General features: G+C 43.1%; 1 protein-coding gene across 1 annotated transcript in view; it reads right to left on the bottom strand.

Annotated features, from left to right (window-relative positions):
- The window catches only part of MCTP1 (multiple C2 and transmembrane domain containing 1), a gene marked incomplete at its 3' end in the record, with an annotated part of 296541 nt that overhangs the window by 163556 nt on the left and 109740 nt on the right, over positions 1-23245 (bottom strand). Inside the window, exon 2 of the mRNA XM_082497852.1 lies at positions 18973-19087. Within this exon, the coding sequence (XP_082353978.1) occupies positions 18973-19087 (115 nt within the window). The remainder of the gene's footprint in view (positions 1-18972; positions 19088-23245) is intronic.

Here is a 23245-nt window from a genome sequence, read left to right as displayed (position 1 = left end):
AGGAGCGAAGTGACCAAATGCCTCTTCCACTTGTGTCACTTGGCAGCTGGATGTGCACCGGGGCACAGCTACAAGACACAAAAGTTGTGCCTGCGACGGTCTTCACGAAACCACCACCTCCGTGGTGCACTGAAGAAAGACTACTCATCTTTTCCTGTGTATTTTCATTACAAAAATACAGTTAAGTCTTTAAAGAAAACAAAAAAGCTGGATAGAAAACTCTAACTAATACCTTCCCTAAAATGCCAGTTGGTAATATTTCATTGTTATGTAAGTGAAATTCATTTTAATGAAAAACATTGGATGGGATTCATATTTCTATTTCTCTCTCAGCAACTTCAGAGCCTTAATAATATCAGTCTGATTGATTCAAGACTATCTTAAAATAAACAATAACTCTAGCATGAATGATAACATCTTCATCAGCAACAGCAAAACTATAAGACACACTCTTTTTTCTTTACTTTTAACGCTTTTCACAAGACCAGCAAATTCTCGAGGTTTGTGTTTACATCCACTGGGCAACACAGTCATTGGCTTTTGCTAAAACTGCAACACGCTCTCCTAAGTATAGAGGCCGGTAGGACCAGAGCTCCTTGCGCTATTTCGCGCAGCCACGAGATGTCAGTATTTGTTAGCTAAAATGATATATCCCTCTCTAAAAACTATAGTGGTGGAAAACTGTGACCTCACACGTGGCAGGCTTACGGTCGCTCCCTTCTGAAATGACCGGGGCACAATTTCAGTGGTATAAAAATATTTAGTCCGGCACAATGAACTTGTTCCTTGGTTATTCAAGTAGCGGTGATGCTTTTTAAGGCAAAGATCACACATCTGAATTAATTCTGTGAAATCTGAAGAATACGTTGAACGTGGACACCAACAAATCAACAACAGTAACACAAGCCATAGCTCCCTCGCAAGTTATAACTCTCCCACTGATTTTCCTCACCGTTGCCTTGAAGCGCAGACAGCTGGCCTTTAAGCACTATCCTTTGTCGTTCAGACTTCACAAATCTCAAAAACTCTTCTGAAATTTGAAATCAACGCAAAACACTGCTGTGAGGTACATACCCAATGAATAGTTTAGGATCCCAGTGTCAAATAGTTTAATATTAATTCATTTTGATGTGTAAATTTCGTGGTAGGGTGGGTTAAATGTTAGTTCCACTTAGAATACATTGCAAAAACCTCCGGGTTTGTATCTCTGTGCTACGAAAGCTGAGAACCACTACGAAGCTTCCTTCCACGTACCTCTACTTTAAAGCTGAGAACCTGTTAAAAGGTCCACACTCTCCACAGACCTTTTACATTCCTTGAAGAGAGACCATCAAATTTTGAAAAGTATATGTGTAAATAAAGGCAAGATTACAAAAATAAATCCAATCAGCCACGCAATCATTCAGTAATACCTTCACCTAATGGGAGGGCAATAGGAGGAGCAGAACAGAGACCACAATGTGGTCCTCTCTCAGTTCTGCTGAACTGCATCAAGCCACCTCCAGCACCACTCTATGCCACAGGGTCCCAATTTTAATATATAATAACAAACATTTTCACAGCATCCCAGACTGTTGGGGGTTGGAAGGGCCCTCTGGAGCCCCCCCAGTCCCAACCCCCGCCAGAGCAGGGGCACCTCCAGCAGTGGCACAGAACACGTCCAGGCGGGTTTGGAATGGCTCCAGAGGGGAAGAATCCCCCCCCTCTCTCTGGGCAGCTGTGCCGGTGCTCTGCCGCCCCCACAGGAGAGAAGTCCCTCCTCAGGTTGAGATGGAATTTCCTATGGTCACGTTTGTGCCCGTTCCCTCTTGTCCTGTCACTGGGCACCACTGGAAAAAGACTGTTCCCACCCCCTGGCACCCTCCCTTTAAGTACTTGTAAGCATTAATAAGATCCCCCCTCAGTCTTCTTTTCTCCAGACTAAAAAGCCCCACGTCCCTCAGCCTTTCCTCATAAGAGAGATGTTCCAATCCCCTCATCATCTTTGTAGACCTTTGCTGGACCCTCTCCAGCAGGTCCCTCTCCTTCTTGACCCAGAACTGGAGACAGTGCTCCAGATGTGGCCTCACTAGGGCAGAGCAGAGGGGGAGGATGACCTCCCTCCACCTGCTGGCCACACTCTGCTTGATGCCCCCCAGGATGCCATTGGCCTTCTTGGCCACCAGGGCACATTGCTGCCTCCTGGTCATCCTGTTGGCCCCCAGGACTCCCAGGTCCCTTTGCACAGAGCTGCTCTCCAGGAGGTCAGCCCCCAGCCTGTACTGGTGCAGGGGGTTATTCCTCCCCAGGTGCAGGACCCTACACTTGCCCTTGTTGAATTTCATAAGGTTTCTCTCTGCCCAACTCTCCAGCCTGTCCAGGTCGCGCTGTATGGTGGCACAGCCTTCCGGCGTGTCAGCCACTCCTCCCAGTTTTGTGTCATCAGCAAACTGGCTGATGGTACACTCTATCCCTTCACCCATGTCATTAATGAATATATTAAACAGGACCGGACCCAGTACTGACCCCTGAGGGACACCACTCCTTACTGACCTCCAACCAGACTCTGCACCACTAACCACAACCCTCTGAGCCAATCTGTCAGCCAGTTCTCAATCCACCCCACTGTCCATTCATCTAACCTACACGTCCTAAGCTTGCCTGTGAGGATGATGTGGGAGACAGTGTGGAAAGCCTTGCCGAAGTCAAGGTAGACAACATCCACTCCCCTCATCCACCCGTCCAGTCACCCCATCGTAGAAGGCGATCAGATTAGTCAGACATGACCTCCCCTTGGTGAATCCATGTTGACATTTTCACACATATTATATAACTAATACAGTGATTGTGCATTCATGTTAATATCGCATTAACAACACACCAAGGATATTTTAATATATTATTTAAATATATTATGTAACAATATACTAACATGTAATTTTAATCAACATCAACAATTCAATTCACATATTTTTGCTCTTTTAAAGAGAAAAATACATTCAGTTCACTTGGGATGTTATTGTTAACAGCGATTACAAGCTCATGACACAAAACCTGAAAAAATCGAAGACCCCTCAGACTGAGCCTGCAACAACCTAATATCCATCACGGATTCTTGTTATTTGAGTATTGGACTTTTCATCAGTTTCCTACTTACCAAACCATTCAAATAACCTGACACACTCAGGCCTAATTGCACAAACATTTGTCTGATCTGTAGCAGCTAAGAACATCATCATGAGCCTTCACTCATGAGATTAAAGCCTTCTCTCAAAGAACCCCAAGCTGTGTGAGACACAGCTCTCTCGCTGAAGCACCATGTGTAAAGGCAGTAAGGTCTCCTGGCACGGGGTGGGGGGGCAGCCTCCCTTTTCTGGGGAAACATCTACCTAACAGACAGCTAAAGATGCTGCCCAAGTCCAGGAGAGCAACTATCCATCATTGCAGCCGCAAGCCAAGCTCTCCTCCAGTCCTGCGGGGCCAACGCCGGCACCCACACCGGGGTCCGACACGTCTCTCTCTCTAGGCAGACACCTCCTAAAATGGATTTTGCTTTGCAAATTTAGCACATAGATCAGATCTTGTAAACAGACATGCGGACATAAAAGAAGATTAGAAAATATTTTGCTGGAGAAAACATTCAAGACGTTTGTTCAAAGGAATACTTAAACTGCTTTTGGAAAGGAACCAGAGCTGGGTAATAGTGTGAAAATACAGCGAAGGCACATTTGGCCAGAATGATAATCGCAGTTGCATGCATTCCCAATAAATTGTATACATTTACTTAATTGGTTCCTGAGGCTTCACAACAGGCTTTCCACCACGATTAGGCCGCTCGTTGAACAGACCTTTTTCCTTAATGAAATCCTGTTTAATATAATGCGATAAACTGCTAACCGAACGAAATCCAACCGAGAACACAGGGGTCAATGTGCCATGAGACCGAGTAATGAGCTTGAGACTGCCCTCCCACAACCGGTGCTAATGAGACAGAAAGGATGAGGCAAAAGCCCCCATACTGCTCTACAGCACTTTTGCAGGGTGAACAGAGTCAAACTACCAGCATGTCGAAAAAACCTCAGCTGAAGATGTACCCCCTACAATATGGTAACCAGACACTGAAATCCCTAAGGCAAATGTAAAAACCTTACACTAAAAAGAGAGAACACCAGCTATAAAAACCCCAATACAATATAGAGGAACAACACTGAAAACCAGCACTTTCAGCTGTCACTTCACGTAGAGATGTTTTTATACTTCACGTAACAAGAAGAAAAAAATTACAGTTTAGAAAAATGGTGAGTTAGCGGTTACATTTATTACACAAGCCAATTAACTGATTTAATTAAAACTGTTTAACTATAGCATGATTAAATGCGTTCATTTTTCCACCACCGCTATCCCCTCACAGTTTAACTTCTGAAACGGAACAGAAAGCCATAGGCAAGCCCATTCTCAAAAACAGGAGTTACTGTGCCATAAAAGTTCTGGCATAGTTCAGATGCTCATCACTGTGCAATTCGAATTCTAAGTTCAATTTTTTTTAAAAAGCTAAAAAAGCTAACTTTCCCCTGGGGAATACCTGGTTTTCAGCCTGTTGAGGAAAAGGTTTCAGAAAGGAAAACAGAGCAAATCGGAGAAGCTATCTTCTTCTCCTCTCCCGGTGGCTTTGGAGGAGAGCAAACACACCCACTCATGAAGGTCTCCCCTGCAGGCAGCCACCACTGCTGCAAAGTGGACCCCCCGGAAACAAGGTGGGGTCTTTTTATCCGCAGAGGTACTAAAGCAGTAGCATTACAAAGGCTGCAGCCCGTCCAGTTCCTAATGTAAATCATGAGTCCCCTTCGGATTCACCACACAGACACAATAAATAACAGACTTAGACCAATTTCAGCCTAGCGGTTTGAAAAAATGGAAGCTTCGAACACTACCACCTGGAAATCACAGTCATTAAATAGGATTTGCTGCGGTAGAGGATGCAGGAGGAATACTGCAGGAATAAGCACAGTCTAAAAAGCAGTAAAAACACCCGATCAATATTGGGGGAACAGAATTTTCCATCACTGTGATTAAATGTACACATTTCCAGAAGCAAAAATAAGGTATAAGCATGTTCGTAATTCTTTTTACACTTAAAACTATAACTAAACCTCTGTCATGGCTTTCTATTATTCCTCTGTTTCACTTTCACACTTGGAATTTCTTCATCTGCTCTACAATTATTCGAAAAGAAAGCAAGCCACTAGAGATGTGCAGAGATCTGCAGTAACTTTGATGTCATAATTCCTGAGAACCTTAATTACTAATACAAATATTTGTTCTGGATTCATTGCGCGAAGAGCCCTTTCACTGACATTCAGCTCTTTCCCCTTCTCTCTGACTCCATCCATGTGCGCTCCCCTCTCAATGCAGTTTCTCAGCTTCCACCTATTTTCTTCGTTACAGCCAAGGCAGAAGAATTAGCAGGGGGACAGTCCTCCAGTAAGTGCCCGCTGAGTATGTCAAACAAAACACATACCCGTTCACAGCATTTTACATATGTTGTATTTCCAAACTGCAGTATGAAGCATCTCATAAAACAAAACACAGAAGAATATGTCTGCTCGGTCCCATCTTTTATTCTGAAAAGTAGGGGAAATAGTTACCACAAATTATTTTATATCAATATAACAAATGGAAATAGCAATTGTTATTATTTTTCTTGTACAAAAACAGCAACCCCTTAAAGACCACAACCGAACACTACAACAGCAGCACTAAACACTGTACCTTTTCTATAAACAATCCTACCTTATGTCCTCCTATCCCCCTAGAAAAGAATTATCCACCCAGTTCACCTAAAAAGGACACTAATTAGTTTAAATGACACAAAGCACTTCTGGAAAACTAATATCCTACGAACGGAGATGCCAATTTCAAATTCACAGTGAGCACATGGATGCTACGGGATGCAGAGTTCTTCTACTCAAAAGTCAACAGGGAACACAGAATTTTAATTATTCAGTGCCCATTAAAAAAATATTGGTTATAACAATCACAGCTTCTTATCTTTCTTTTGAAGAGTCATTCCTGCCACAAAAAAAGGCAGCTTTAGTACTGTATTTCAGTGTTGCCCACGATAAGTATCTTTACTTAGTTTAGTAAATACTCATTTAAACAATTACTAATTATGCTTGTGAAATAGAGACTATGGAAAAAACACACTGGCGCAGGACAGAACAGACAAAAAGCAAATGTGCAATGTCAGCCCAGTTTCAAGAAAACATTTGTATTTCATTTTAAGCATGGCTGAAGTCAGATTAATTTAAACAGGATTTCAGCATGCTACGGAAATGTTTTCCTTGCAGCTCAAATTATTATCCTAGTTAATAGACTTTAATATAAACAGAATTACCTCCCTTAATCAAAGGAAACACTGTTTGCTCTGCCCCTAAAACCTCAGGACTGAAATTATAATCTTCCTGAAATTGTTTAAAATCTTCCTGAAACTGTTTACAGCATGACCACTTGTTTTTCAAGACAGCCAGCTTTTGCAAAATCAACCAGAGGTTTCACCTCTTCCGGGACAAAGACAGAGGGCTCTGATTTGCTTTGTCTAAAAAGCACATCACACTGTTGGCCTTATGCAATATACCTTCCAGTTTTATAGAAATATCCTTTTTGATATATACTTGCAATTGACAAGCATGTGAGTTGCCCCGTTAATAACGCAGTCACTGATTTTCTCTCCAGTACAACGTGCAAGTTCTCCATTCCCCAGGGCTAATGATTCACTACACATTAAATGCAGACTGAAATAAAAGCTGAATCTTAAAACGTAAAAAAAAAGGAAAAGCTAGGTAAAGCAAAAATAGATGCCTTAGCAGCCTGCATGTTTGGCTCAACAAAAAAGGTGCAGTGTATGTTTAATATCTTGTTTGAAACTGATTCTCACTGCATACGCAATCCCAGTCAAAGTCACACGAAGGAAAGCCTACGCTATGAAGAAACATTCACAGAAAATACTATGTGAATCTTGCCTTAAAATAATATTTCAATTTACTAGCTAGAAAACTTTAAGGTTCTTATTTCCGTATTTGCGTTGACAAAATCAACACAGTAGAATTATGCTAACAACGCAGGACTCTCTATTCTCTTTTACCGAGCAGACTCAGAGGTGTTTGACGCCCGATGACTTTGACTTAACAGACCAGGTTCCTCCATCTGAGTCACCGGAGGACGATGGTCTGGAAGTCCCAAGCCAAGCCACTGCCATCGATGCTCTGTCACGTTACCTGCAGGACCCATAAAAGGCATCAGAGGGATTTGGGGCGCTGCAGGAGCGGAGACCACTGACATACTGCCGCGTCATCCCTGGCCAAGAACTCACCTGGTAAGAGGAATCTCTCCTTTTTAATCTTGGCACGAATTCCCACTGCAATAGTCTGTTCAGGACCACCACCCAACTTTGGAGACAGGTGTCTGCATTTGCCAGCGCAGTGCAATGGCACAGTATGTCAACCATACTTGCCATTTTACCAACATGCTGTGCATTTATGCATTACAGCCTGTAGGTGACTTGACAACCTACTAAACTTTCTCTTTCTACCTTATTTTTGCGCTGTCAAAGTCCTCTTGCTTTATCTCTATTATTAGAGGAATAAGATGATTCAAAGCTTCAGTGAGATGTTTGTGCCTTGGAAAGAGTTACTCGGTGAACACCTACATCCATACAGCGATCCAGAGATGTATGCAGGAACACGCATGCTTTTTCCCCTCCTATGAATATTTATATCCTCTTTGAGAAGAAAAGCTTATTAAAAAGGAATGAAAGCTCAGCCTCTACAAACACGAGCAGCAAACATGCACATTTTGTAACCGGCAGTGTTAGCACTATGCTCCACACGTCTAGCAAAGGAAAAATCCATTTAACTACACAATACATTGCCATACGCAATTAAAGTGAATGATAAACACATTCCTACAACACTTAAAGAATAAGGATCATGGCAAAGAAACTGAAAGAATGGGAAATAATGAGATTCATTATTAAATAACTGTATTTGCTGAATAAGCACTTATCACAGAAGAGAAAAAGAAGAAACCAGTATCCTCAGTACTGGTATTAAACGAGAAATAGCCATTTCTAAGTGATGGTAAAAAATGGTTTATTTCTACATCATGTAGAAATAAAGCGATGGGGTTTTTTACCATCACTTAGAAATGTGCAATGGTAAAAAGCTATAGCCAAAAAAAAAAAAAAAATCCCTAATATTATAACTAGAATGTTTTGTTAGTCTCACTGCAAACTAATTTTTATTATTGCTACCCTTTTCAGAACTAATTAAAATAGAATCGCACCTACAGTTTTTTGTTTGGAAGAAAAAAGTTCCAAATGATGACAATTTACAAGGAAGAACTTGAACAAGTACACAGCCATGTCATGCGTGATTGGACAAAGTGCATTGGCACGCAATTAGCGTGAGTCCCACTTTGTTAAGCCCCAAGGGACTGGAGTACTGGTAACACAATAGGAAACCCCAGTTTGTGTCCTGTGAGTGTCTCCTGCCGCTCCCTACTGCACCAGTAGGAAACTTTTTGGCCTCCAACGGGAATTTGGGCTCGCCTGTAGCAGAATGCCCTCACTTAAACCCAGCTCTTCCATCCTTCCCCATCTCACGCCACGTCGCTCACAGCAAAGCCTCCGCGTCCTCCTACTGCTGTGAGAACTGGGGGACGTCTGCGGGTGAAGCGATGTTCCTCACACTTCCTCATCCGTCTGTGTCTGTCTTTTGTGCACGTCTACGCGTTCAGATCAAGATCACTTGGGGATGGATTGTGCCCATGATTCTTGTCTCATTCACCCTTCTGCAATACATAATTCCCAAAATTCCCATTTTTGCCCTTAATTACAACAGTATTCACTAAGTAATAGCTAAGACCATCAGCTAAGACCAGAACGACTCTTCTAAAAAGTGCTCTCAATAATTTCTCTATATCAATGTGCTAATCCAAAAGCATTCTCCACCAGTAATTAACAAGAGTGGCAACGTAATTACAGCAGTGTCATCTAATGGTACATTGTCAGAAAAGTTTCACAAACAAATCTGAACATCTATTTTATTCTTTCTCATACTGAATCATGAGATCAGGCAAATGGGCACTCAAGACCCGTGATGCCTTAAAACAGGGGGAAAAAAAATCCCTGACTTCATACCTTGGAGAAAACATTTTCAGAGAGCTGGACTCCTCGAAATTTCAAGTTAGATCATACTTGAAGTTGTATCATCTCAAGGTATGCCACATCATTTCTTACGGAGACTTTATGTTACACAGTGCATGAGTACCTCGGGTTTCATTAGAATTCCCTCCTACTCTTCTAAATTGACCTGTAATCAAAATACACAACTATGCCCCAAAGATTGTCTCTAAACAGCTATTTATGAGTGCTTCCTGAAGAGTTTCTCCAGTTTCTGTAAAACTCAATCCCTCAAATGGCCTTTTCTAGAAAAAGCGAGAAACCTACTGACAGCATTTCTCCCAAGAAGGTAAGGATTAGTTTCTTGTTTGCTTTCTATTGCATTTTTATAGGATTCTAATATATTGATTGTACTATTTAAAACTCGTGACCTTTACAGGAGAGGAAATTGTGGCCCACTCAAACTGACGGACATTCTACCATCAACTTCAACAAATCAGAAATAAGTAATCGTAAAATCTAGAGTGTACCTCAAGTGCTCAGGAATCCTTCTGTTTAATATGGCTTGGGATTTCTGAGCCTACAATTAACCTATTTAACCCACAGTCCATATCGATACCACAGCCATCTTTGCTGCATAGGGATTTTCCCAGTGTACTGCAAACAGACAGTTTCAATTTTGAGTGCCTAAAAGCAGCTAAACAAAAAATGTTTGAAAAAAATAGAAACTTGTTTTTACATTTAATAATTACATTTTTTTTCAATATCCACTCAGACATACCAGTAAATATTTCTGTATGTTCGCATAAATAAATCTCCACTTGGGGAATTATTATTGTTGTTTTTTTTTTAATTAAATTTTTCACTGAATTAAATGGGCTGCTACCCACAGATGCAGATTCTGGCTGAAAGTACTCTGCAGCTCAAAAAACCCCTGTCTTTTATTTGTATGCGTAAACAGTAGGGTTGTGAAGAAGCTGGTAAAGTGCACGAGCATCCTGACAGCGGTGTTTGAAAAATGCCTGTACTGGCCAGTTTCTGCGGAGGGTGGCATGGAGCCCGCGCTCGCAGGCAGCTTCTGCCAGACCTTGACACGGGGAAATTCGCAGCGACCGTTGCCGTCTCCAGAGATATCATGGCTGCGTTTATTTTGGAATTCTTGTAGAAATGTTCACTGTAAAATGCCAAGGAAGGGCTGCTGAACTGTGGTCTCAAATTATTTAATAATCCCACAATTCACTTGAGACAGACCATCTTCCCGTGGGAATCGAATGTCCCTTAAAGGCTTAGGAAAGGGCATTAGCCCACCCTCTTAGAAGGCTTTGATGCAGTTTCCTCAGGTGTTTCCTTCCTCTTGGCGTGGAGAAATGAGCAAAAAAGACCTGAAGGCCACAGTGTGTTAGGAGAAACACGACGGGTCAGATGCTGACTGAAATACCATGGAGAACAAGAGATCAGTAGGGTGCACATGATGGACTGGCTTTTTTCAGCTCCCCATGCAAAGGGGAGAAGCTGTTTCCTCTGGAGTTTTCATGGGGACAGTAGGGTACCACCACCACGTGAGGGCTTCCTAGAGTGCGTAAGAATTCCTGGCTATGATAGAAACTGAAAGCCACATTGGATGAAGGATGGTGCATGCAGACCTCATGTCAGCTGTTTGCTGGATGGAAGTGTTGGACTTGATGATCTTAAAGGTGTCTCTCAACCAAAGTGATGCTGTGATCCTACGGAGAGGTGCAGGCGCAGTGAGGGACCTGGCAGTGAGATCGAGCTCCGTGTCAAGCCGAGAGCAGGAGGAACAAAGCAACAGACTGAGCCCGTCCTCCAGTGGACTTTGGCACCTTCTGCAAAGGGACTTGCTCAGACTAATAAAGCTGCTGTAGAACATCAGAAGAGTGAGCAACCCCGTTTCTCACTACTCCTCTCTGCTCCATCCTGCATCACACACGAGAACTCTTCCCTGTCACCATCAGGTATGAGGCACAGCCACCAGGACCCTGCGTGAGATCTGGACACCTTTTGTTGAGCAGAAAACATGCCCGGAGCTGCCAAGGGCAGGAGGCCAGGCTGGACCGGGCAGAGGAAGCTCCTCTTCGGTGGCCGCCACGCTGCGTGTCCACCGCTCTGCTGCAGAGAGCAGCCGCAGCACAGCTCAGGCGGAGCAGAAACGAAACCAAAAAGTATGTTCCCATCCTACATTTATCACTGGGCAACGCCGACCTGTACCTGCGGGCCCTCAGAATGACATCCAGAGTCACAACACTCTTCAGCCAACGCTAACCTCTCCTTGCGGAAAAAAAGAGACAAAACTCCAGTAGCCTCTTCCCGAATCTTATGCTTTTGTACCCAAATACAGACAAAAAGCACTGCCTACCTAACGAGGTGTACCCTTAAATAAAACATCCTGGAAATGTCTTCACGCACTGTGAATGCTGGCACACTTATCTACACATATTTACATGAATCTCAGAGTAACAAGCACGACATTTCTTGTTTCGGCATCTTATCCTCACTACCTCTGTTATAAGGAAACTGAGCATTTAAAAATTAGTTCTTACGGACATTCACATCCCCAGGAGTTCTTAAAAATTATTAAGCATATTTTTGACTCAGATAAAACTTAATATAACTTTTCTGACACACTTTCACATCAGCTAACTTTCTTGCCTATTCTGATTTAAAATAAATACAAACCCGTTGATTTGCATCCAAAAGCTAATGGTATCTGATCTCCTTTAACGAGCATTCGAATTCCATACCTAATTAATATGTTAAGACAAAAATATAACTAAAGAGCTACTTTGATGAATGTTCACAGTTAGTGGCATGAAAATACTGATCCAACAGTCCTTTTAAAAATACTTTGGCATCTGGCTACCCGTTACGGCATGAATAGCATTTCTCTTTGGTTATCGCCTTGGGATTATTTGCCACACACGGTAGGTAGATGGTGCGAGCACTACACTACTGATTTATGCCAATAATCCTCTCGTCTCACCTTTTCAGGACACAGACCAGGGGCATGTTCCTATCATTCTCAAGTGTGTGACAGACTTATCAATATTTCACAATAAGTAAAATTTAGTCCATAATCCCGGTCTACCTAAATCATGAGGATGAAGAGTTTCTCAGTCTCCAAAGCTACACTGTATACACTGTGTTTTAATCAAGGTAAGGACTGAATTTCAGTATCCTACACCAGTGAATCCCACAGTTCAAACATAAATAACGTGCTCTGCTTTTAGGCTTAAATGAAAAGTCTTTTCTGTAACTTTAAATGTATTGCCTTATGCATAGGTTTGCTTTCAATATTGTGTCATTGCAGAAAACAAGGCACATCTTAAAGGGTTACTTAATTGCTCCACTTTGCCTGTTATCTCATCGGCACTTACTTTTCCTCTAGATCCTGATAACGTAGATGTATACAGCTATTCACCACACAAAATGCAAAGTCTATGACATACGTTCTTCCACTATTACAGTTCTTCAGATTCTCCTGGTTTTGACAGACATCTCTCCCAATTATTCTCAATTTGAGCAGCCGGTTTCTTACTGCTGTAAATATTTCGTATCAGAAATGGTACATTTCTCAAGTGGAAACACAGCCTTCGCCCTGCACGAGGGCACTGACTGCATGCTGCTTCTGGTTGCTTCTCGCCATCTTTGGGTGCAGGTTTCGGTACCAGCATCAGCCGCTTAAGGGCCAACCCCTCTGATGTTTCTACAAAGACAGATTCTCTAATCTTAGGACGCATTACTGAACTGTCTGCTGCAGAGAGAGACACGGAGATCCGGCAATATTATCCGCTTCGAGGTCAAGGCCTTAGATGACAATTAACATCTGTTCTCAGGCATCTTCCGGCAAGATTTCACACAGAAAATACACTACTTCTGATCTTTGTGAAAAAGCCAACTAACACTTCAGTTATGCTCAAAAAAGTATTTTCCTTGTTCTATATTGCAAGATGGGTTAATCTTCATCCATTTTGTAAAAAAAATATATAAAAAAATAAATAGATTTTAAAGCCAGAAGGGATCAAATCCATCATGTCTCTAGCCTGTTTTTTGACATGACACAAAGTCCTCAGGATTAACCTGTGCTTTCCCAACATTGTCTAAAGCGGAGCAGCAAACCAGCACTGTACGTTTCTCAAAAAGCACAAACGGGAGCAGATTCCAGACTCCACTGAAGTAAGAAAACACTGTGAGGAAACCCACATTTAAAACACATAAAGGAATATCCTCATAGGGAAGCTTAGGAAGAGTGGGTTAGATGAATGGACAGTAAGGTGGATAGAAAACTGGTTGCAAGACAGAGCTCAGAGGGTTGTGGTTAGGGGCGCAGAGTCTAGTTGGAGGTCAGTGACGAGTGGTGTTCCCCAGGGGTCAGTACTGGGTCCAGTCCTATTCAATATATTCATCAATGACTTGGATGAGGGGATAGAGTGCCCCTCAGCAAGTTTGCTGATGACACAAAGCTGGGAGGGGTGGCTGGCACACCAGAAGGCTGTGCTGCCATACAGAGAGACCTGGACAGGCTGGAGAGTTGGGCGGAGAGGAATCTTATGCAATTCAATAAGGGCAAGTGCAGGGTGCTGCACCTGGGGAGGAATAATCCCCTGCACCAGTACAGGCTTGGGGGCTGACCTGCTGGAGAGCAGCTCTGTGCAAAGGGACCTGTGAGTCCTGGTGGACAACAGGATGACCATGAGCCAGCAACCAGGATGACCACCCCAGCCAATGGCATCCTGGGGTGCATCAAGAAGAGTGTGGCCAGCAGGTCAAGGGAGGTCATCCTCCCCCTCTCCTCTGCCTTGGTGAGGCCCCACCTGGAGTGCTGTGTCCAGTTCTGGGCTCCCCGGGTCAAGAAGGACAGGGAACTGCTGGAGAGGGTCCAGCATAGGGCTACCAAGATGATTAGGGGACTGGAACACCTCTCTTCTGAAGAAAGACTGAGGGAATTGGGTCTCTTTAGTCTGGAAAAAAGATGCTTGAGGGGGGACCTCATCCACGCTTATAAATACTTAAAGGGTGGGTGCCAGGAGGATGGGGCCAGGCTCTTTTCGGTGGTGTCCAGTGACAGGACAAGAGGTAACGGGCACAAACTTGAGTATATGAAGTTCCACCTAAACACGAGGAGGAACTTCTTTACCTTGAGGGTGGTAGAGCACTGGCACAGGCTGCCCAGGGAGGTGGTGGAATCTCCATCTTTGGAGACATTCAAAACCCGCCTGGATGCGTTCCTGTGCAACCTGCTCTAAGGTGGCCTTGCTCTGGCAGGGGGGTTGGACTAGATGATCTCCAGAGGTCCCTTCCAACCCTATGATTCTATGATCCTGATATCTTTCTTTTGACTGAAGAGAATCATAGAAAACCAATGACTGAGATATAACTGCCCTTTTCACCAATTGTGCTATAACATTTCAGTTTGCATCTCAAAATGAATCTCTTTTAAAGCAAAAATGGATCAACCACAAGGGCTTTTGTTTGTTTGTTTGTCTAAAACCAACATTCAGGATATTTCAAAACATCTATAAAGGCATATTAACAATCTGAAGTAGCCACACAAACTCCACATGCAAGAAGTCAGAGACCAGCAACAAATCAAAGGGATCTTTTTAACCTAAAAATTTTAATTCCAGAAAGAACTCCTAAAAATATACATGATATTACACAAACACTGTCTATGACAAAAAGCAAATGAGAAATTATAACTAAAAAGAAAACATAAAGATGTAGGTAATAAGGTGAACTTGTTAATATACCAACTTACGAGGTCCAACAGTACACAGTTTTTCCCAATCCTATGGGAAAAAGATGCAGAAAAACATTTTTGAAATCTAAGTACACGGTCTACTTTAGGATGGTCTTAAATAAAGCATATGTTATAAACCGCATTTGTGGTCACTATAGGATTTTGCCAGAAGCAAAAATGTAAACTGTCTCATGACATAGCTGGGATGAAGTTATGGTACCACAGCTCAATGGCACTTGGAAGGAAAGCCAGACCAGACGAAAGACAGGATTTCTTGTGAAAATGAAGAGTTAAAAAGAATAGTTACATTTCCATCTGTCATACTGCACACATCAGAGCATAAATATTGCCTGTTACAATGAAGGATTATTTTCAACCATTTCACAAGACAACAGTGAGACATTGGTCCTCTCATGAAGAATGTTCTCTTCCCTTTTTGTTGTGACTATCAGTGCTTATTTATCAACTAATAGCTGTGATTAATGCTGGCATTGCTAGACACATAAATATAGCTTCAATCTTTCCCCTTTTCTTCTGAGAATGTTGTGGTGTCTCTTTTTATAAATTTTGGGAAGACAAAGTGTGCAGAACATTCACAAGATGAGAACTCAACTTTGAATTCCAAGACTGCAATATGTTGAGCAGCAGGTTTCTAAAAAGATATGTGAAACCGCAGTTCAAAAACTAAAGAACAAAAAGCTAAAATTAAAATGATATTATCTTCTACCATGTAATTCAAGTATTCTTTTAGACTGAAATTCACAGTACTTGCAGAAAATTCAATTGTCAGCAGAGGATCTGGACAAAGTTTTGGAGGAACGGGTTGTTATGCGCTGTTAAGACTTACAGGATAAGGTTCCTCTGAGACAGTCCTGAGGTAAATCCCCCAAGCTCTGGTTTTACTATCTAACACATCGGTGTTGGTAGCTCCATGTCGCATTTGGATATATATTGATAGTGCCTCCCGTGGACTGTCCTGTAATCGCTTTCTGGCTCATAACCCCCGACACAGGCACTGCTCCATCACGCAGGCAAGGCAACAGGGACACCGGCACTGGCTCAGACCACAGCTCCTGGGAGCATGGGGCTCTGTCTCCAGCGGGGCTGTAAGCAGATGCCATCAGAAAAACAAGAGCACACGCACACAGATTATTTCCCTGCAATGTCCTCCCAGGTATCAAGAACTTGGAGCAAAGACCTTCAGATCTAGATGTGTTTTCTGTGCGTTTCAATGCCCTTTGTGGATTTTTCTTCCATGAACTCACAGAATCTCCTCTTGCGCTCACATAAATCATCAGTAAGAATTCAGTTTTACATGCCCAGTTTCTTAGTGAAACACCACTGGGACTACCACCGGATACTTTAAACAATAAATAAAAAAGAGCAAGTACTGCACTCAAGAGAGGATTGAGACAAAACTGACTCCCCAGATGAAGCCCCTTTCTGTGCAGTTCCCATTGAGCAGCCATCTGAATCCACCAAGTGCCTGCCTAACGGCTGTAAAGTCTCCTCCATTCAAGTTCCGCTGGTGCTCCTAAAATCTCACTTTGAGTAGCTCCAAGAGAAAGGGAAAACAACCAGAAACACAGCGGGTAACAGCCAGGACATTCGGTCGTGAGTGGATGGGACCTACCTTGGGGTCCCAGTACAAAGTGCTGTTTCTGTATTTTCTTGTTAACAAAGGCTCAGGCCTGGAAGTCCAAACCCAGATGAGATCTGAAACCTGGTCACCACAGGAGGGACCACATCTGTAGCTCCACATCTGGTCTGAAGGATTTTCCACGACTCAATAAGATGCAAAGCACATTCTCCTTCCTGACACAGCATCCCAGACTGGTGAGGGTCGGAAGGGCCCTCTGGAGCTCCCCCAGTGCCACCCCCCGCCAGAGCAGGGGCACCTCCAGCAGTGGCACAGGACACGTCCAGGCGGGTTTGGAATGGCTCCAGAGGGGGAGAATCCCCCCCCTCTCTGGGCAGCTGTGCCAGTGCTCTGCCGCCCGCACAGGAGAGAAGTTCCTCCTCATGATGAGATGGAATTTCTTGTGTTCCAGTTTGTGCTCGTTCCCTCTTGTCCTGTCACTGGGCACCACTGAAAAGAGTCTGGCCCCACCCTCCCAACACCCGCCCTTTGGATTGATGAGATCCCCTCTCAGCCTTCTCTTCTCCAGACTAAAATGCCCCAGGGCTCTCAGCCTTTTCTCATCAGAGAGGTGCTCCAGTCCCTGAGCATCTCCATAGCCCTTTTCTGGACCTTCTCCAGCAGTTCCCTGTCCTTCTTGACCCAGGGATCCCCGAACTGGACACAGCACTCAGATGTGGCCTCACCAGGGCAGAGCAGAGGGGGAGGATGACCTCCCTTGACCTGCTGGCCATGCTCACCTTGATGCACCTCAGCAGACCATTGGCCTTCTTGGCCAGAAGGGCACATTGGTGCAGTGGCCACACCTGCAGTGGCTTGGTAAAACATTCCCTGAGTTGCTCAAGATGGGAATGATCAGCTTTTTCAGGGACAGGAAGAAATTCAGAAAGAGAGCAGAAAGTAACCCAGGCATCTTGGTTTTTTGGTAAGATTTCAAGCTAAGACTACTCTGTGAAGCTTGAGCCCAACACCCACCTTCTTCCCCAGTACCTTTTCAAAAGAAAAAAACAGTACTTGCTCAGCCTTTTGCAAGGCGGTAGATGTACACCACCCCAGTGCCTGGGCTGTGGGACTAACGAGTGCTGAGGAAACACCACGCTCGGCGTGTTGCCTCTCAGGCAGCCTGGGGAGGTTTCCTTGCTGCTCAAGCAGCAGCTTTCTGAACTGACCTTTCAAAGCCCTTGACACTTTATACAGCGCCTAGTCTTCATTTCAGAACCTGGGATTCCTCCTCAGGAGATGGATCTCCCACCCTTTGTTTACTCTAGACCTAGACTCCCACACCTTGGGGGGAAAAAATTAGATGTTTTCCCTGCATACAAACAATTATATTTACATTCACATTTTTCTTCATTTATAAATAATATGAATGATGGATACGGCTGAATTACAACACATCATTCAGAAACTGGGCAAGTCTCTCTAGCTCATGGATCAAAAACATTTCAGGGTTTATTTTTAATGACTGTCAGGCAAAGCTTGATAGAATATCAACATATCTAAAGGAAGAATATACATAAAGTTTACTCTTGCAACAGTCTACTAAGATTTCAGTTTCAGTGTCATAAATATCAGTGCAGTAATTTCCGACCAACGTAAACAGCCGTCTAGGTTTCTGCTACCGTGTTTGAGACACGAAACCGGTCAGGTAACTTCCTCCAGCAAGCATGGGAAGCTCCCCTACAATACTATTTTTGCAGCTAAGTTCTTACTGTGGCTTCTTCTCTCTCACAAGGAATATATTACGGCAAATCCCAAACAGGCTGTTAGTCAGATTTATTGTGCTCACATTGCTGTTCAGGAAGTGGATGACTGACTTATCTAATTTTAAATACCGGCTGCAGTCGCACGTGCAGAGTCACGGAGTCAGCCGGCACTCTTCTCGTGGGTCGAAACACCTTTCAGGAATCCTTTCTACGTCCGAACTTTGTGTGTGGTACATGTCTCAGAACCGACTAAAACGCCAGTCTGTGATCAGCAGATAAAGCCTGGACACATCCGACAGAGGGGTTTTTACTGGTTTTGTCTTTAAAAACAGTTCCAGTATTTACCAGTTAAGCAGTCAAGGAACAAAACACGTAGGAAGACAGCACTTGTGTGAGCAAGACAGCACAGATCTGCGTGGTTAAAGTAAATCTATCACACCTTTCCTAGTTTGAAACATTCAAAAAAGGGAGGAAAATTAGCTAGCAGAATTGAAGCAATATTAGCTAAACCTCATTCCTTCCCCTGTGTGGGTTTCGCTGGCCCTCGCTCCTTTTGCTTTGTGCTTTTGAATAAAAGAACCTCGACGTAGTTTTAAGCAGAATTCAACTAACGCACAATTCAAACCATAATTCTGACTTTAATACCCTCATAGAAATTTACCCAACGGCCAAGTAACTTCCCAAACATTAAGACAGTGTTTACCAGCACGCTTACCTCCACGGTCCCGTGCTGCTAAATTCTGCCCTCTTCTTAGGGTAACGTCCAACTGGTACATTCTGGGATCTCCAGAAGGAAAATCTGCATTACTTGTTTCAACCAAATTTGTACTCTGGAGGGGGAAAAAAATAAAAATGCAATAGCTAGTGTTACTAGAAGTTTCATGTAAGGTATATTTTAATTTGGTATCACCATCCTGTTGCAGTAAGACAAGGCCGTATCCCATTCCCCCATCTCAGAGCTAATATCCCAAAAGCCAAGGAACCCGCGCCTGCCATCAGTATAATTCCTGGTTTTTTTAGAATAAAAAGAACCCAAACAAAACACGAACTGGTTGACATCTCAATGGTTGAATCTATTATTTAGAAAAGCTGGTTGAAAAATAATTCTTTGATAGGGCAACTAAGATGATTAAGGGAGTGGAGCATCTCCCTTATGAGGAAAGACTGAGGGAGCTGGGTCTCTTTAGTTTGGAGAAGAGGAGACTGAGGGGTGATCTTATCAGCGTTTATAAATATATAAAGGGGGAATGTCATGAGGATGGAGCCAGGCTCTTCTCAGTGGCGACCAGTGATAGGACAAGGGGTAATGGATTCAAGCTGGAACACAAGAGGTTCCACTTAAATTTGAGAAGAAACTTCTTCTCAGTGAGGGTGACAGAGCACTGGCACAGGCTGCCCAGGGAGGTTGTGGAGTCTCCTTCTCTGGAGACATTCAAAACTCGCCTGGACACCTTCCTGTGCAACCTCGTCTAGGTGTTCCTGCTCCGACAGGGGGACTGGACTAGATGATCTTTTGAGGTCCCTTCCAATCCCTAGCATACTGTGATACTGTGATACTGTGATACTGTGATACTGTGATACCTGGATTTATTATGGCAACCTCCATTTCTAATTACATTCACATACATTCCTGACCCACCAGAGCACAGTAAGTAAGAAAAAACAGAGCTGGACCATATAGTACTAGTTAGACTAGTCGTTACTAGTACCCTCAAACCCTGTATTTATTCAACAGTGATAATCTAGGCATTGAATAAACATACATGAGTTATGATTTTGTCAGCTACTGCAGTACTTTGCAAGATACATGTTTTTTTCCACAGAGTTACGGGGGAAACCAGGGGAAAAAATCATAAAGACACTAAACGCAGCTGTAGCTCTTCACATGTAATACTTAGTTTGCTTGTATGCCAGGGCAAAGTTGAGATTCTTAGAGCAGTTATTTGTATAAACTGCATCATAAAAAATTTAAAAAAAAATATTAAAGGAAATCAGAACGCAAGGAACTCTCTGGACTGCACGAATAGTCACCACATTTCTGTCCCAAATGACAAAGGAGAGAAATTATATCCCATAGTATGTATAAGCCTTTGCAAAATAGTTTTTAACACATCTCTCTATAAGCAGCATCTAATTACAGTGCATGCTTGGAACACCACATTGAGTTTTGAGACTAGAACAACTACATCTATTATAGATTCAGAGTACATACAGGAGTTTCATATATTATACACACTGAGCACCATGGGCACATATTCTCATGCTAGGAGCTAAATCTTTTAAGACCAGTGCTATTAATATTTTATTATGCAATTATGGGTCCTCTGCAAGAAAAAAAAAAAAAGGCAGCATGATGGAAACCTCTGAGAGACCGCGTGTGTACGAAGTGCTCAAAACTAGTGCCCTACAGAGGAAACGGTTAGATGGGCTTTGCTTTGGGGGGGTGGGGGTTGTTGTTGAAATCTCTTAACATTTATTTTCTAAGCTAACTGCTGAGGCATGCCTGAAACTATCAAAAGACTGCAAGACTCTTGCAGGAGTCACCCACCACCTTCTTTTAAATGACTAATGCCCCACTCAACATCTCTTTTTTTAATATTTTTTTTTTTAATGCACTGTCCGCAGAGGATACAAGTTTGACAATAGTGAATTTCCACCCCATCCCTGCAATGCCTAGTATCTAGCCTGGCCAGAAATAAGGGAAAAAATGCACACGGGCCTGATCCTCAGCCTCATCCCAGCACCCAGCATTCATCAGGGTACTGCAAAAGAAGACACTCGGGTTCTGAAGCACATAATAGACACCAAAACTTTCCTTCCCATCTCTTGCCCTTCCACAAGAGCTTGCAGACACAATGATGCCTCCCAACATTTATAACTCCTCCCCGATTCTTCCTCACGGCATCCCCCTCTCTCTTCCCCTCTGAAGTACAACACAAGCTCTACACCAAAATTCCTTGGCTTAAACAGTGTTATTTTGCTCCCAACTTTTCCCTTTCTCACCTCGTTTTCAATGCCTTTCCTCTTGCAATGGAACTTCTTTTTAATATTTACATTAATTAGTTTTTCAGAGAGCTGCTCAAGGAGGCTAGAAACAGTGAGGTGAGCAATGTAACCAGCCTACAGGACATGAGCAGTTACACAAATGAAATCAAAGCGAATAGATATTAACTATCCCTAAGTATTAGAAAGCCAAACCAGTACTTCTCCATCAGAACAGCAGCATTTGAAGTACACAATTAAAACTGGAGGTTGCCATAACAAATGCAACTATCAATAAATCGTGGTTTTTCAACCACCTTCTTTAATTAACAAGTTCAAAAGTTAAAAAGGCAACTAGTAAAAATCAAAGAACCGCTTTTGTGTGGTCTGTAGCAATGAACTAGTTGGAAAAGTTTAGACAAGAAACTTGTGAGCATTCCGGAAAATCTACAATTGCCCTAACCATGGAACAGTTTCAAAACCAAGTTTTCTTAACTTCTAGATTCCAACTGATAATGTCAAGAAAACAAGTTCTCTGTAGCTAGAAAAAAAAAATAAAAATAAAAATCATCACACCTAGGAATTGTGAGCCCCAGGGCTGTTTCTTACTGACTGCTGCAGGACCACGACACCAAGGCTGACAAAGCGAGGGCATGCCTTCACTTTTAGTGTCTAACCTGTATAGAAGGTCTTGAAATTCTTTTATTAAATCTTTAACAAAAATGTTGAGATTTCAGACAAAGACCAGAGAGGCAATTAACCATATTCTCACATAGGCAAAATCGGTTGTGGGAAGGCAATGCCTCAATTAATTCCTTTGAATTAATTTTTAGTAGCGATCTGTCATTATTTTACTTTAAGATATCCTTTTTAGCTGAACTGTGACTAAATTTGTGGACTCTACACTTTTCCATAAAATCAAAATTAACCTGTTTTAAGGGAAATTTATTATTTGGCACAAACACTGAAGCCTTGCATACAGTGAATTTCGATAGGGAGGTTAAAGAACGCCGATCGCCTCGGAAACAGACCATGTGCAGAGGTCAGGAGAGGGGTCTTGATGACCGTACCCGTCCTCAGCTGCACTCTGTTGTTTAACCTCCCCCGGGGGTGTTCTCCCACCAAACCGTGAGAGCAGCAACAGGAGCTGCTTTCGTCTTCAGTGAGAATCACAGAATCATAGAACGGTTTAGGTTGGAAAGGACCTTGAAGACCATCGAGTTCCAACCCCCCTGGCCTGGGCAGGGACACCTCCCACCAACCCAGGTTGCCCAAGGCCACGTCCAGCCTGGCCTTGAACGCCTCCAGGGAGAAGTTCTTCAATAGCCTGCACTGAAACAAATCTGCAGCAGCAACTCACTCCTGGCCCACGGCACGTCAAGTGATGCTCAGCCATGGCCGGGAAATGCATCGTTTCCTCCCGCTGAACGCAACACAGAGCTCACACGGGCCACGATTCTGGTGGCCCCTACCAGTGGCACTCCTCCTTTACGTGCCTGGTTTTCCAAGAACTATCTCCATAGTATACAAACTCATCTGAAATCTGAAAGAAGACTATTTCCAACAAAGCCGGGAAGCAGAAATAAAATAATTTTTCAGTTTGGTTCCAATTTAGCCCAACAACCATTATTCAGCTGGGCTATTTATTAGCTGTGAGCGAGCTGAACCCTTTGATGTTAGAGATGTACACAAGGCAAGACCATGATAGACACAGGATGCTCTCTTGGCAGAACTACCAACAATCAGCAGAATGGGTAACCTCTAACTAGAAAACACTCGGTACTCTATTTTAAGACCAAAAATCAAAGACAGCGTTACTACATGAGTGTGTATTAAGCAGACTTATGGAGCTAAGCTGTTAGTCTAACAATGTGAAATAATATGTTGGCTCACTTTTACAGAAGCTCTAGGGTTTAGACATTTACTGAGACGTCTGCCATTCTGGAGACATACAAGACTGAGGGGAGCTGAGGAGGAACATGACCTTGCCCAGGACTTGCGCCACT

This window comes from Vanellus vanellus (genome assembly GCF_965231255.1).
Source record: "Vanellus vanellus genome assembly, chromosome: Z".
NCBI classification, from domain to species: domain Eukaryota; kingdom Metazoa; phylum Chordata; class Aves; order Charadriiformes; family Charadriidae; genus Vanellus; species Vanellus vanellus.
Note: the sequence above shows the minus strand (reverse complement) of the source record. Positions and strands in the feature narration are given on the sequence as shown.